The 13668-nt window shown below is 35.8% G+C and overlaps 1 protein-coding gene across 1 annotated transcript in view; it reads right to left on the bottom strand.

Moving 5' to 3' along the window:
- TECTA (tectorin alpha) overlaps positions 1-7559 on the bottom strand; it is a 77102-nt gene extending 69543 nt beyond the window's left edge. Inside the window, exons 1-3 of the mRNA XM_031960170.1 lie at positions 7496-7559; positions 3612-3745; positions 531-818 (exon numbers count right to left, since the gene is read on the bottom strand). Coding sequence (XP_031816030.1) covers positions 531-818; positions 3612-3745; positions 7496-7559 — 486 coding nt within the window. The remainder of the gene's footprint in view (positions 1-530; positions 819-3611; positions 3746-7495) is intronic.
- Between the last annotated feature and the right edge of the window lie 6109 nt (positions 7560-13668).

Genomic DNA, 13668 nt, shown 5'->3' with positions numbered 1-13668 from the left:
GACAGAAAATGAGTTAGGTTATTTGTGTTCCATATCTAGCAGTCTCTTCTCTGCCTCCTATTAAGTCTTGCGAAAGATGAAAATTAAATAGATTAGTTTTAGCATTAGAAAAAAGCACTTATAATTTAGCTATGAAAGAAAGAGATTCTGAAGTTCCTGGGTTGGTTACTAATCAATATATGATCCAGGCTAGTTCTCTGGGCCTCAGTTTATAATTCTGCAAAAAGGAATTTTTCTTCTAAGAGAAGAAGACAACTGAAAACCTTAATCTAGACTTACATAATATTTTAGGTTTGGGATAACACATCTTACATATCTCAGTAAGATGGACTGACTAAGCATGCTATTTCCTTCTCTGCTCCAAAAAAGGGGTAGTTAGCAACATAATGCTTATTACACATGTAATCTAAGGCCCTTACTGAATTTCTATGTTCCAACAATAAAACTCCTTTTGATTGTTGTTAAAAATGGGCATGAATTGGCTATTAGAACATGAATAAAAAACAAAAAAAGAGAATTTGGATTATTACAGGTGTGGTGCTGCTCCCTCCATAAAATGTAACCTCCTCCCATGTCACAATGAACACCCAAATGGCAGAGAAGGTGGCCATGTCTTTGAAGTATTTTCTGATATCTTTGGTGGCTCTTCTCAAGATCACAGGGTCCATGGTCTCTCTGTAATAGATTTCTCCTCGAATTCCATTGTGAACATCTGCCCAAAACGGGGCGATGAAGGCCCGACCATCTGTTAGAGGAAAGGATTCTGGAGTAAACTGGCTCACCAGCACATTGAAGGAAACAACCCCATTATTATTGACCTACAAAATAGAAGAAGAATTTCCTATGAGGGAACTAAAATTGCAGTCACTCATTATGATAGACATCTTCTTAGTCACTGAATGAAAGGTAGCTTTCAAATCACAGACTTGGCACCCTAAAACACCAATTCCCACCATTCACATCAGGCAGTGTGTTTACTTTCAGGCAATTCCAAAGGCTCCATTTCACTTTCAATTTATAGTCAATTTCATTTCTCATTAATAATCAGTTTCATTTTTATGTTCCCTTTCCCATCTTTGTTTAAACCCGTCATACATCACTGAGCTTGTGTATGTGCATAAGAGAGAGAGAGAGAGAGACAGACAGAGACAAAAACAGAGAAGCAAAGTGAAGGGGAAAATGAGAGGGAAAAGTGAGAAGCTCTCTATAAGACTGGATTCTCATTCTGCTACGAGAGGACTGTCAGTCAAAAATAAATCAGAGATGTCAGCTTTCCTCAAATCCTCACCCCGCAGAATGAGCCATTGTAAATGAGCCATTGAGGCATCTCCTATTGATGTCAAAAATGAGTTCTGTATTCATACTGAGGGCAAAGTTGAAATCCACAGGTGCCTGATTCTAGAATTGTTCTTTTGGTCTGATGCCTCCTTTCTACAGTCACAACAAGAACATTGAGCCATGAACAGTTTATGTAAATGACTATCTACATTGATTTCTTCATGATTTGCAAATAGGCAATTTATTACATTATCAAATCTTGCTACAAATACTCAAGACAATAAGTAAATTCATTTTACATAGAAGCCATAAATAACTCAATCTTTTCGGGCATTTGCTAATATAAATGTTTATGGGGGGAAAGCCTTATGGTTACCATGTGGCTTGTATAATTTTACTTAGAGAAATTTCCTGTTCTAGGAACTTGGAGAGATCCCTCACATGAGAGCATATAATTATTAGCCTTCTCACTCCCTTATTATGAATCAATCAATATTATTGGAGTTCCTTATGGATAAGGTTTGCTGTTAATTCTTTGTCCTTGTTTCCTTAGTGCTTAACACAGTACTTGGCACATAGTAGGCACTTAATAATCACATATTGATTTACTGAATGATTCTTATCCATTATCATATTGGCATGAACACCCCAGAAAGATTCTAATGGCAATTACTAAAGAGCTAGGCCAAGTATGTGCTAAACTCATTTGAAGGGGAAGTAAAGTACATATCTTCTTAAGGAAAAGTCACTGACTACTTAAAACAAGACTCATAAATTTGAAGCTGTAATGGACCTTTTCTAGGTAAATGCCTTTACTTTGCAGACAATGAAAATGAGATCTAGAAATCACAGGATCCAAGATTTAGAATCTAGAAATCATCTAATCCAGTAATTTTCATAATTGTAGTCCTTTGATCTATAGGGATGTCCAAGATCCTTTCAAGAGTAAAGAGGTCAAAACTATTTTCATAATAGTTCTAAGATGTTAAAATATCCTTTCCTTTTTCATATCTGTGTGAGGCTGGATTTTCTTCATAGACACCAACCAAAACAACAAATATAGAAATAGATATGAAAATCTAGCTGTCTTCTATTAAGCCAGACATTAAAAAGATTTGCAAAAATATTAAAGACATTGTCACTCTTCTCTAATACTTTTGTTTTGGAAAATATAGTTTTTTTTTATTAAAATTGATTCATTTTAACTTATATTAGGTGTATTATTATCATCTTTAAATGAATTAAATATTTTAAAACTTTACTGGTTTTAATTTCTAACATGGTGAATATTAATAGCAATAATTAACATAAACAAAAACTCTTTGGAATCCTTGATGATTTTTAAGTCATTTTATTAAGTGACTACCAAGTACCAGGCAATATGCTAAATCCTTTACAAATAGTATTTTTCCTAAAAACACTGGGAGGGAGGAGCTATTATTATCCTCATTGTACCACTGAGGAAATGGAAACAAAGATTAAGTGATTTATTCAGGGTTACATATCTAGGTAAAAGTCTGAGGACATATTTTAATTCTAAGTTGTTTCTCCCCTTCAGATGACTCCATTTTCCTTGAGAGGTAGTAGGCAGGAAAAGTTAAAAAGGTACAATATGATTTTGCATATCCTCTATCCCAAAGCCACAAAGGCTAAAACCATTCATCTGGGAACATACAGAAAAAGGATTGCTTTGACCTGTACTCACCTCACCATATACCACACCATCCTGGCTGCAAGAAAACAAAAGTTTTCATACTAAGCAAATAGCCTGAAAAAAGGGTGTCCAGTGGTCCCTTGACAATAAATGGCATCATTTGCCTGTGCAAACATCTAGGTTTGGAGCTTCTTTGTAAGTATACCAGAGCAGCCCCTTCTATTCAGTAGTTACAAATCTCACAATAGCAGTGTCTCTCTGAAATTGTTCGAGAATAACAGCTGTCCAGAGTTTTCTCACACCCAGAAGAAGAGGAAAAGTGATATTACTCCTGTTGTGGTTCACTGTTTCTTTTCCCTCTTTGTCATGTAGCAGAAATATTGTTCACTGGATTGGGGATGCTTCTTTCCTTCTGTGTTTAATCACCCACAAAAGCAATTTATTGCCCTGTATACTCCTCCACTATGAACATTAGCCATTAAATATACCTTTGACTTTCTTAATCATAAAACCTATCAGCTCATGAAATTTCAGAAGTTGTCATCTGGCTGTTAATAAATCCTTTGGTTCTCTGGACCATCAGAAGATGCTCCAGAAGAGTATGTTTAAACTACTCTCTTTAATGTCAGTGTGATAGAGAAGAGGAACAGTATAATAGCTAAGCTGTTTTTTCACTTACATAGACAGTCCGATAAGGAACTCCAAAGAAGAAAACTGGAATGGCCAACTTAATCTCTGATGAGCTTCCATCATCTACTTTGGGGGTCTTGGTGTCATTCTGCCAAAATGGGTACATGAGCTCCCTGGGTTGTACTGTCAAAAAAGGAAGTAGTTAGATAATGGTTCTGGCAGACTACACCCCTCCCATATGCCAAAGTCAGCTTCTTTCAGGAAGTCTTGTTTACTCAACAGAAATCAGACCGATTTTCCTAACCATCCTAGTAAAAGTAATCCATCTCTCTCTCTCTTAATTTTGAGAAATGGAGAGTGAAAGGGATCTTTTCACCTTGGGATGTCAGCTTCTAAGGGGAAAGATATATGTTTCTTAGATGGTCAGTATGATTTGAGAATACAGATGTTAACTGTTAGATCATTATGAAATTATGTCTTTTTAGAAATCTTGAAGATAAGAAAGTCAGTTCTCTTTTTTCTGGCTTCAATATTATTTTGGATTTACTCCAAATATGTTTTGTACATATTTATTTGTATATATGATTTTTTTCCTTCAGTAAAGAATGTGTCCTTTTGGATAGATGTTGTTTCCCCAGTACATAGGACAGTGCCTGGCACAAATGTTTGTGGGAATTGAATGGAATTGTCAGTATAAGATGGTTTAGGAGCTAGCAGTCTGGGGGCTGGGGACTGGATCCCATGACCTCTAGGTCTGGGAGACACTTTTAAACCAAGAATATGTATGATTATGTACATATTTTAGAGAGAAGACTTCCACCTCCTTCATAAAAAAATCCCGGAGCAGATTAAAGCAAGAAATAAATGTCAGCTGGAATCTAAGCAGAAATAGTAAAGAAATGGAGAGTTTATAAAAAGGACTTGAAATGTGAATGACCCTGATTGAGAATTAATCCTAAAAGAGGGCTCTCTGCCCATCTCTTTCAACAAGCAGACATCGAATCCTGCAGAGGTCAAAGGATGCTGGTCACTTACTTTAGAGCTCACTGGAAAACAGGCTGTGGCACCCAGCCTCTGCTCGTCCCTCTGGCCAAGAGGTGAGAGTCATTACAAAAAAGTCACCTCTCCTGAAACGTAATGGCACCTTTTATGACAATCTGGCATCTCTCTTGGAAGCCTCCCATCTAAATCCTAGTCAGGTGTGGCCTTATTTACCTTGGGAAATGAGAACAATTCCCCTGAGGGAATACTGATGAATTAACAGCACCAAGCCTGAACAATATGTTCCTTTGAAGTCACCTCCCTAAACTTCTGCCTGCTTTAGCCTTCCTCCTTATTTCTCTTAAATTGTAACCAAAAAAAAGTTATCTTATTCATTTTAGGGCGCAAATCTATTTTAAGCTTTTAGCCACTAATCTTGAGACATTTCCTGGCTATGCTGTTGAGGCTGGCAACCTGTTCTTATGCTGTTTCCCTCTTTTTGAGAAAGGTCCCTGGCTCCACACTGGATGGAGCTGATAGGTTCGGTCACATTTGGCCAGAACTATCTTGGCTCCTCTGGGAACCTTAAAGCTGAGAAGAACAACAGCTCATATAATAGAGCCTAGTAGAAAGGCCAGAAATTAAATGGTCTGCTTCTTGGAAACTCTGTTTTCTCCGATTCTGGAACTGACTAGATAGTTGGCTAATCTCTTTGAATGGACCAATAGTGGTTAGACAGGGAGAGAAAGCAAGACCTACCTTTTCTCTCACCCTAGGTATTTCTGGGAAGTTAATTAGAATTGTAAACTTTGGGGGACTCAATCTAATATTCAAATATAGGAGTACTTTAATATAGGAAGATTTTCCAACTTCTACTGTTTGGGAAATAATTGAGTTCCTCTAAGGTTTTTTTTTTTTTAAAACGTGTTTAAGAGGCTAAATGATTAGGTGAAGTAATTCCCTAAATCTCCTGAAGAACAGGGTTCAATCTATCCATAGTGCCCAATATACCCACCAAAAGTGTAACAAGTAACAAATTACATTTATATAGTGTTTTACAACTTACAAAACACTTTCCTCATAACAACTCTGTGAAGTAAACACAACCAGCATTGTTGTCTCTGTTTTATAGAAGGGAAAATTCTTCCAATGATAAAGGAGCTCTTCAAAACAAATCTTTAGAACCATTTTGCAAATTTATCCTTTCAGGTAAATTCCTTGGGAACTAAGTCCCCAGTAAGTTCCCATGCTCAGTTAACATGGAAAATGAGTACTTTGATAGTCAGGTAGGAGATCACTGCCTCAGACAGTACAAAGTGCTCAGACATTATATGAGGGTGGGGGTGGGGATGGATGTTATCCCCCATCGTGTTCCTAATCTCTGCTTGAAAAAAAAAATAACAGACTGTGACCATGGAGATTTTCTACATCTCCATTCCCAATATTTATATCTATCTCTAAAGCCTGCTAACAATTTTCCTTCATACATGGAAAGATCTTTTGGTTCTAACCACTCAAAATGAGGCTTTCTGCCATAAGGACAAGAGAAATATTCCATGTGATTGGACAATCAGTCAATGTCAAATCTAATGGCAATATTAACAAGAACATCTGGAAAAGTTAGCCATGATCTGGGCACTTGTTGAATTAATAGTGCTCCAAAATGGGTCAGGCTTAAAACACAATCATTGCCACTTCAGAGATGTGAAATTAACTCTGTCTTTTCTTCAGGTTATGAAAAAAAATGGAATTTGCAGCACTGCAAATCAGTGACACTGAAGTTAATGGAAGAACCAGCATGAGAATTCTCTGGGCTACCATCAGGTCTCTGAAATTAAGACTGAATATTTCACTGCAAAAATTACATTTCCTAGGGGCCTGCCTTCCCAAAGAAAAAGCTATAGAAAGGCAGGGAGAAAGCCTACATTTGAATATCATTTCACTTTTTTTGGTCACAACATCGATATTGTTTGAATTTTTTTAAACAGGAAAAATGATGGGATTATATATGTGTCCGGACTTCTTAAACACTCAGATTTACTATAAAGATGTTTTATAGATAAGGGATCAGAAAAAAGACATAAGATTGATCTGTTAATTTCTGTAGAGTTTTTTTTTCTTGATTTCAACTAAAAATTTAAAGAAATGTCATGGAGCATATAGCAAAAGGGAAAAATAGATATGACTTTCCATCTAATGGACAGTTTCAGAAGAGAAAAGATGGGGATCATTAAAATGCAAAACTTTTCTCTTCCTCCTGGAATTTCCTATCTGTGGTCTATAACATAGGAATTTATGAAACTTGCAAAGTACTTTGAAGGATAACCTTCAAATTTTTTATGCCAGAAATCCAATGAAAGAAGTTGAATATCTGTAGTATTATATGCTACTTTGTAACAACACACATAGTTACTCTGTACTTAGAAAAACAAAGTATTGAATCTCAGAGATCAAAATACTAAAACAATCATCTAGTCCAAAATCTATCTAAAGCAGAATCCCTTCTATAGCAATTTCAATGAACAGTCATCTAATCATAGTTCAAAGACTTCTAGTGAAGGGGGACCTACTATTTCCCTTTGAACTATGTCAAATGTGTACTCTATGATATGCCTTAGGGAAACCTGAGCTAGTAATATATATTATGTTGGCTTTTTTTTTAAAGTGGAAAAGTTAATAAGTTATAATTAATTCACTTATCAACCAACCAATCAACAAGCATTTATTAAACACCTACTAAGTACCAGGCACAATACTAGGTGCTAGATATACTAAAAAGAATTTATACCATGATATATTTTTTTAGAATGAACGTCAATGTATCCTCGTTATATCTGTAAGCACATGAAAATATTCCTGCCTTTAAACATATGGTTCCTTCAAGAGCTTCATTATTATTATGAGTCTAAGCAAATGTAAATCAAGAGTGCTAAGAAAGTCAGGAGTACTCACCTTGGTGCCGTACAAGTGTGAAGATGAAAGAGACCCAAATTCTAAGTAATGATGAATAATTCATCCTGGAATTTTAAAAAGAAAAAGAAAAAAATACCCATCGGGCCCCAGTAAATAGAGTACCAGATGCGCTTTAGTGGCAAATCCCTAGGCACATCAAAACCACCATGTAAAAGCTTCACATAACCACAGCTACCATTTTGAATCAGGTTAAAATTTCAGGAAAGGTGGCAGGTCCCTGTAAGTTCAACACTTTACTAATGAATTAGAACTCCCCCTTCCCCCAATGACAAGAAGCTAATTTGAAAGTGTAATAAGAACATTCTAGTCCTAAGTGTAAATTGTCAAGTAGATTATGGAATCAACGAACACTCCAAGAAAGGCAGAAAAAGAATCTTCAATGCAAATACATTATTAATAAATAGCATCTGATGAGGGAGCTCCTTCTTTAATCCCAAAAATAAAAACTTTCTACTGATCCCCTGTGAGTCACAGTTTTTAGATGAATGGTTTTCCATTGTGATAGACTAAAAGACAATCAAAATGAGATGGATTTCTTTGATTTGAAAGACTGTAATGTTTATCATTCAATTCCTCTGCAGCAAAACTTCATTTAGAATTTTTGTCCAGGTACAAAGGCAGTACACATCTGTGTCTATTTCTCTTCTATTGAAAAATCAATGTTATATTGTGATAGTGTGTGTGTGTGTGTGTGTGTGTGTGTGTGTGTGTGTATGCATGGGGGTGAGACATATGTGCAGGGAACATCAGGACTTTGTCTTAATACTTATAAGAAAAAGTGGAGTGTGGTCTAAATTATATTTTATTGTAATATATGTAATACTACTAAATGAATCCAAGGATGATCAATGAAAAACAAACCCATTTGTTTTTGCTTTTGCTCCCATTCATTTAATGCCAAGAAATTTTCTTTATGTTATAGTGAAATGAGCTTATGGGAGTTAGCATTACATCGTGGTGCTAGCACAGATGCCCACCCTTAGTTGTATGTATACATATTTTGAAGAATTAAAGTACATGCATATGTAGTGGAATCTGTTCAAAACAACCTTCCAAGAAAACTATGATTTGGATGCATTATAGCATGCAGTTCATAGTGCTGGTCAAGCCTAATTTTCATAGGCAAGCAGTGGGTCTGATATATGAGAAAAATGGGTTCAATCTATGAGAAAAGTTTCTGTGGTCTATTTTCCAAAGCTACCAAGCATACACATTCCTAATGCAAGCATATCTTAGACAGTCACTTTGGCTGGTACTGGTACCAGGACTTGAACAGACAGCACACACAAGCCCGAAACAAAGGGAGATGAGGCATAGACTTAGAGAATATCAATCACGATTCATGTTCATATTCACATTTCTGAGTAAAATTGTTAACAAGACGGAAAAAGTGGCACTGACCTGTTCTGAAGAGGCTGGAGGAATTGAGTCAGAAATATTAAACCAAATCTTGGTAAACCAGGAAAAAATTAGGTAAAACAGGAATTCATGTCAGCTCTCCCCTACTTGATGCCAATTATTTCTGATTACTGAAATGATGTCTGAATCTCTGACTTGCTCACGAAACCAAAAATTCAGTTTGTCTTGTGCTAGAGGCAGATAAGTGTTGAATTGCAATCACGTTTTTTTCTATTGATTAAGGAAAAGTAAATCTAAAGATCAGTTTCAGGATTGCGTAAAGGGGTTCTTTTCCTGAAAAACTAAACCTTTTTTTTTTTTAAGTAGATTCAGATGGAAATGTCAGGTACTTGGAGCTGAAACCTTGGCCTTTTTTGATCAGAATCACTTTGCACTGGAAAACACAAAGGACCCCCTCCTTCCCCAGCCCCTAGACCTTTGTACCCAAAAAAAAGGCAACTAGATAGAGTTACAGAATTAGCATCAATGAGCATGGGAGGAAAACACAAAACTTAGTTGCTGCCCCCAAAATTTAAAAGAAGTTTATTTTTGAGTCTTTTTTTTTTCTGTTTCTCTGAACAATTGCCATGTAAAGATTATGCTGTTTTCCACAGGTATATATAAAGTAGTTAAAGAAATCAATATGGTTCTTTACCAAACTTTTCTAGGTTTGATTTCTTACCTTTTCCCTGATCCACCAGCTCTGGTAAGAGAGAACAATAGTTTACAAGCAAGGCAAAGATAGAGCAGCCATTGACTGCAGTTTTCACATCCAAAAAGTGTACTGGGTTCTTTTTGCTATTAACTAATTGGAGACACATGACAAAGGGTTTACATTCTAGCCACATAGTAGGTGCTTAATGAATGATTATTGGAATGAAAGAATCATGTTTAAAATTAGCAAATGTGAGTGTGGGCATTTCTGACAATGTATAAATTCAGATTTGAAAAGTGGTTCATTCACTAGGCATCTAGGGTTTTATTTATATTAGATTTATTCATATTTCACCTTTAACTTTCAGGCTTGTAGTTAACAGAAGCATCTTGCTACAAAATAATTGGTTCCATTAAAAACAACATCAGCAGCACCGAGTAGCCTAGTTATTGCTATAGTTTTATTTTTCCAGAGTAGATTAAAGTCTTGACTTTTAGGAAACTCAACTTATGGTCATTCAGTCTTTTCAGCTGTATCTGACTCTTTGTGACCACATTTGGGGCTTTCTTGGCAAATATACTGGAATGGTTTGTCATTTCCTTCTCTAGCTCATTTTACAGATTTGGAAACTGAGAAAAAAGGAGAAATGACCTGTCCAGCATCATACAAGTAAAAAGTTATCTGAGGTCAAATTTGAAATCATTAAGGGAAGTCTTCCTAACTCCAGACCAGCACTTTGTATGCTATGCCACTGCTACTAAGCTAAATATCATGTGGACACAACAGCATGCAATCATATCTAAGAGATATGAGCTTTAAATTTGGTATTGTCACTTACTAATCTTAAGACCAGAGACAAGTCAACAAATTTCTGAGCCTCAATTTCTTCATAAATACAATAGGTATAATACTATCTATCTCTTAGAGTTGTGAGGGAAATGCTTTCTAAAACCTTAAAAAAAATTTTAAACGATTGAGTTGGTTTATGAATCATGGAGATATGTCATCATCATTAAGAGAAATAAATTAGATGGAAATCACAAATCAGAATTTCTTTGGGGATCAATATGAGCAGTGAGTTTGAAAAGAGACTGATCTAACTTATCATGTCCTAGACTTTATTTAACTTTTTTCTTAAATTTTAAATAATATTTTATTTTCCCCCAAAACATGTAAAGACTAGTTTTTAACATTCATTTAAAATTTTTTTGAGTTCCAAATTTTCTCCCTGCATCCCCCTTGAGATGGTATGCAATTTGATATAGGTTATACATGTGCAATCAGGCAAAACACATTTTTGCTTTAGTCATGTTGTGAAAGACAGATCAAAAGGGGAAAAAAACACACACACACATCCGCAAAATGAAAAATTGTATACATCTTGTAAATGACTTTTCAAAAACATCTCATAATTTTTTTTTTCTTTATGGACTGTCTTCTCATTGTTTATTTCTCAGTCTTTTTTTTAACCCTTTCTATGAACAATTGTTGTTCAGTTGGTTTTTTTTTTATTTTTTTATTTTATTTTATTTAATAGCCTTTTATTTACAGGATATATACATGGGTAACTTTACAGCATTAACAACTGCCAAACCTCTTGTTCCAATTTTTCACCTCTTACCCCCCCACACCCCCTCCCCTAGATGGCAGGATGACCAGTAGATGTTAAATATATTAAAATATAAATTAGATACACAATAAGTATACCTGACCAAAACGTTATTTTGCTGTAGAAAAAGAATCGGACTCTGAAATATTGTACAATTAGCTTGTGAAGGAAATCAAAAATGCAGGTGTGCATAAATATAGGGATTGGGAATTCAATGTAATGGTTTTTAGTCATCTCCCAGAGTTCTTTTTCTGGGCATAGCTAGTTCAGTTCATTACTGCTCCATTAGAAATGATTTGGTTGATCTTGTTGCTGAGGATGGCCTGATCCATCAGAACTGGTCATCATATAGTATTGTTGTTGAAGTATATAATGATCTCCTGGTCCTGCTCATTTCACTCAGCATCACTTCATGTAAGTCTCTCCAGGCCTTTCTGAAATTATCCTGTTGGTCATTTCTTACAGAACAGTAATATTCCATAATTTTCATATAACACAATTTATTCAACCATTCTCCAACTGATGGACATCCATTCAGTTTCCAGTTTTAGCCACTACAAAAGGGCTGCCACAAACATTCGTGCACATACAGGTCCCTTTCCCTTCTTTATAATCTCTTTGGGATATAATCCCAGTAGTAACACTGCTGGATCAAAGGGTATGCACAGCTTGATAACTTTTTGAGCATAGTTCCAAACTATTCTCCAAAATGGTTGGATTCGTTCACAACTCCACCAACAATGCATCAATGTCCCAGTTTTCCCGCATCCCCTCCAACAATCATCATTATTTTTTCCTGTCATCTTAGCCAATCTGACAGGTGTGTAGTGGTATCTTAGAGTTGTCTTAATTTGCATTTCTCTGATTAATAATGACTTGGAGCATCTTTTCATATGACTAGAAATTGTTTCAATTTCTTCATCTGAGAATTGTCTGTTCATATCCTTTGACCATTTTTCAATTGGAGAATGGCTTGATTTTTTATAAATTAGAGTTAATTCTCTATATATTTTGGAAATGAGGCCTTTATCAGAACCTTTGACTGTAAAAATATTTTCCCAGTTTATTGCTTCCCTTCTAATCTTGTCTGCATTAGTTTTGTTTGTACAAAAACTTTTCAGTTTGGTATAATTGAAATTTTCTATTTTGTGATCAGTAATGATCTCTAGTTCTGCTTTGGTCATAAAGACCTTCCCCTTCCACAGGTCTGAGAGGTAAACTATCCTATGTTCCTCTAATTTATTAATAATTTCATTCTTTATGCCTAGGTCATGAACCCATTTTGACCTTATCTTGGTGTACGGCGTTAAGTATGGATCAATGTCTAGTTTCTGCCATATTAGTTTCCAATTTTCCCAGCAATTTTTATCAAACAGTAAGTTCTTATCCCAAAAGCTGGGATCTTTGGGTTTGTCAAAGACTAGGTTGCTATATTTGTTGACTGAAAAACATCTCATAATTATCCTGGTTCAGATAAAACCATCTGTGTCCAGGTCAAGTGATAAAATCTCTCATCTTATTTGAATGGTGGGGATGTAAGGTATGCAAAGATTTCTGGTAGCATTTACAAGGGGGAAAAAGTGGCAGAAACACAGGAGTAAAGCTAATCTCTCTCCTGAGCTCCAGTCTCATACCACTAGGTAAATAGCAGACATTTCAACCTGAATATCCTCTAGGCAACTTAAACTCAACTTGTCTTAAGGTGTCCTCATTATTTTTACCTTCAACCCACCCTTCTCTAGAACATCCCCATGGCTATGGAAATCACATCCTTTGTGTCATCCTTCATTCCACACTATCTATATATCTAATCAATTGCCAAATCTCCTCACACTAATTTCCATATCTTAGATATTTCCCTTTCTCTCTATTCATAGCCCCTACTCTAGTTCAGGCCCTCATCAGGTCCAATCTTACCTGGACTATTGTTAATAATTCTTTAAGTAGTCCCTGCCTCAAATCTCTCCCCACTCCAATCCGTACCTCCACTGTGTGAAATTATTTTCCTAAAGCTAAGGACTTACCAGTGCCCCACACCCTCCTCTCAAAAAACTGCTGTGGCTCCCTACTCCCTGCGGAATCAAATAAACTGTTTTGTTTGGCTTTTAAAGCTCTTCACAACCTGGTTCCTTTCTATCTTTCCAATATTCTTACACATTACTCACTTCTGCAGTTATCTTTGCAGTTAAGTTATATTGACTTATTTGCTGTTTCTTACATTCAAGATCCCATCTTCATGGCTTTCTACTGGCAAACACCTTGCCTGGAATGTTCTTTCATTTTACCTGGCTGGAGACAGCTATATTTAGGGCTGTGGTTTGGTGTGAGAAGGAACTAAGTTTGAATTCTATTTATTTCAGGCACATAATAGTTATGAGATCAGGGACAAGTGACTTAACCTCTCAGCCTCAGTTTGTTCATCTGTAAAAAATGGATAGTAATAGCATCTCCTTCACAACACTATCTCACAAGGTTGTTGTGAGGAATAAA

This window comes from Sarcophilus harrisii, chromosome 3, assembly GCF_902635505.1.
Source record: "Sarcophilus harrisii chromosome 3, mSarHar1.11, whole genome shotgun sequence".
Lineage (NCBI taxonomy): Eukaryota > Metazoa > Chordata > Mammalia > Dasyuromorphia > Dasyuridae > Sarcophilus > Sarcophilus harrisii.
This window is presented reverse-complemented; position numbering and strand designations above follow the sequence as displayed.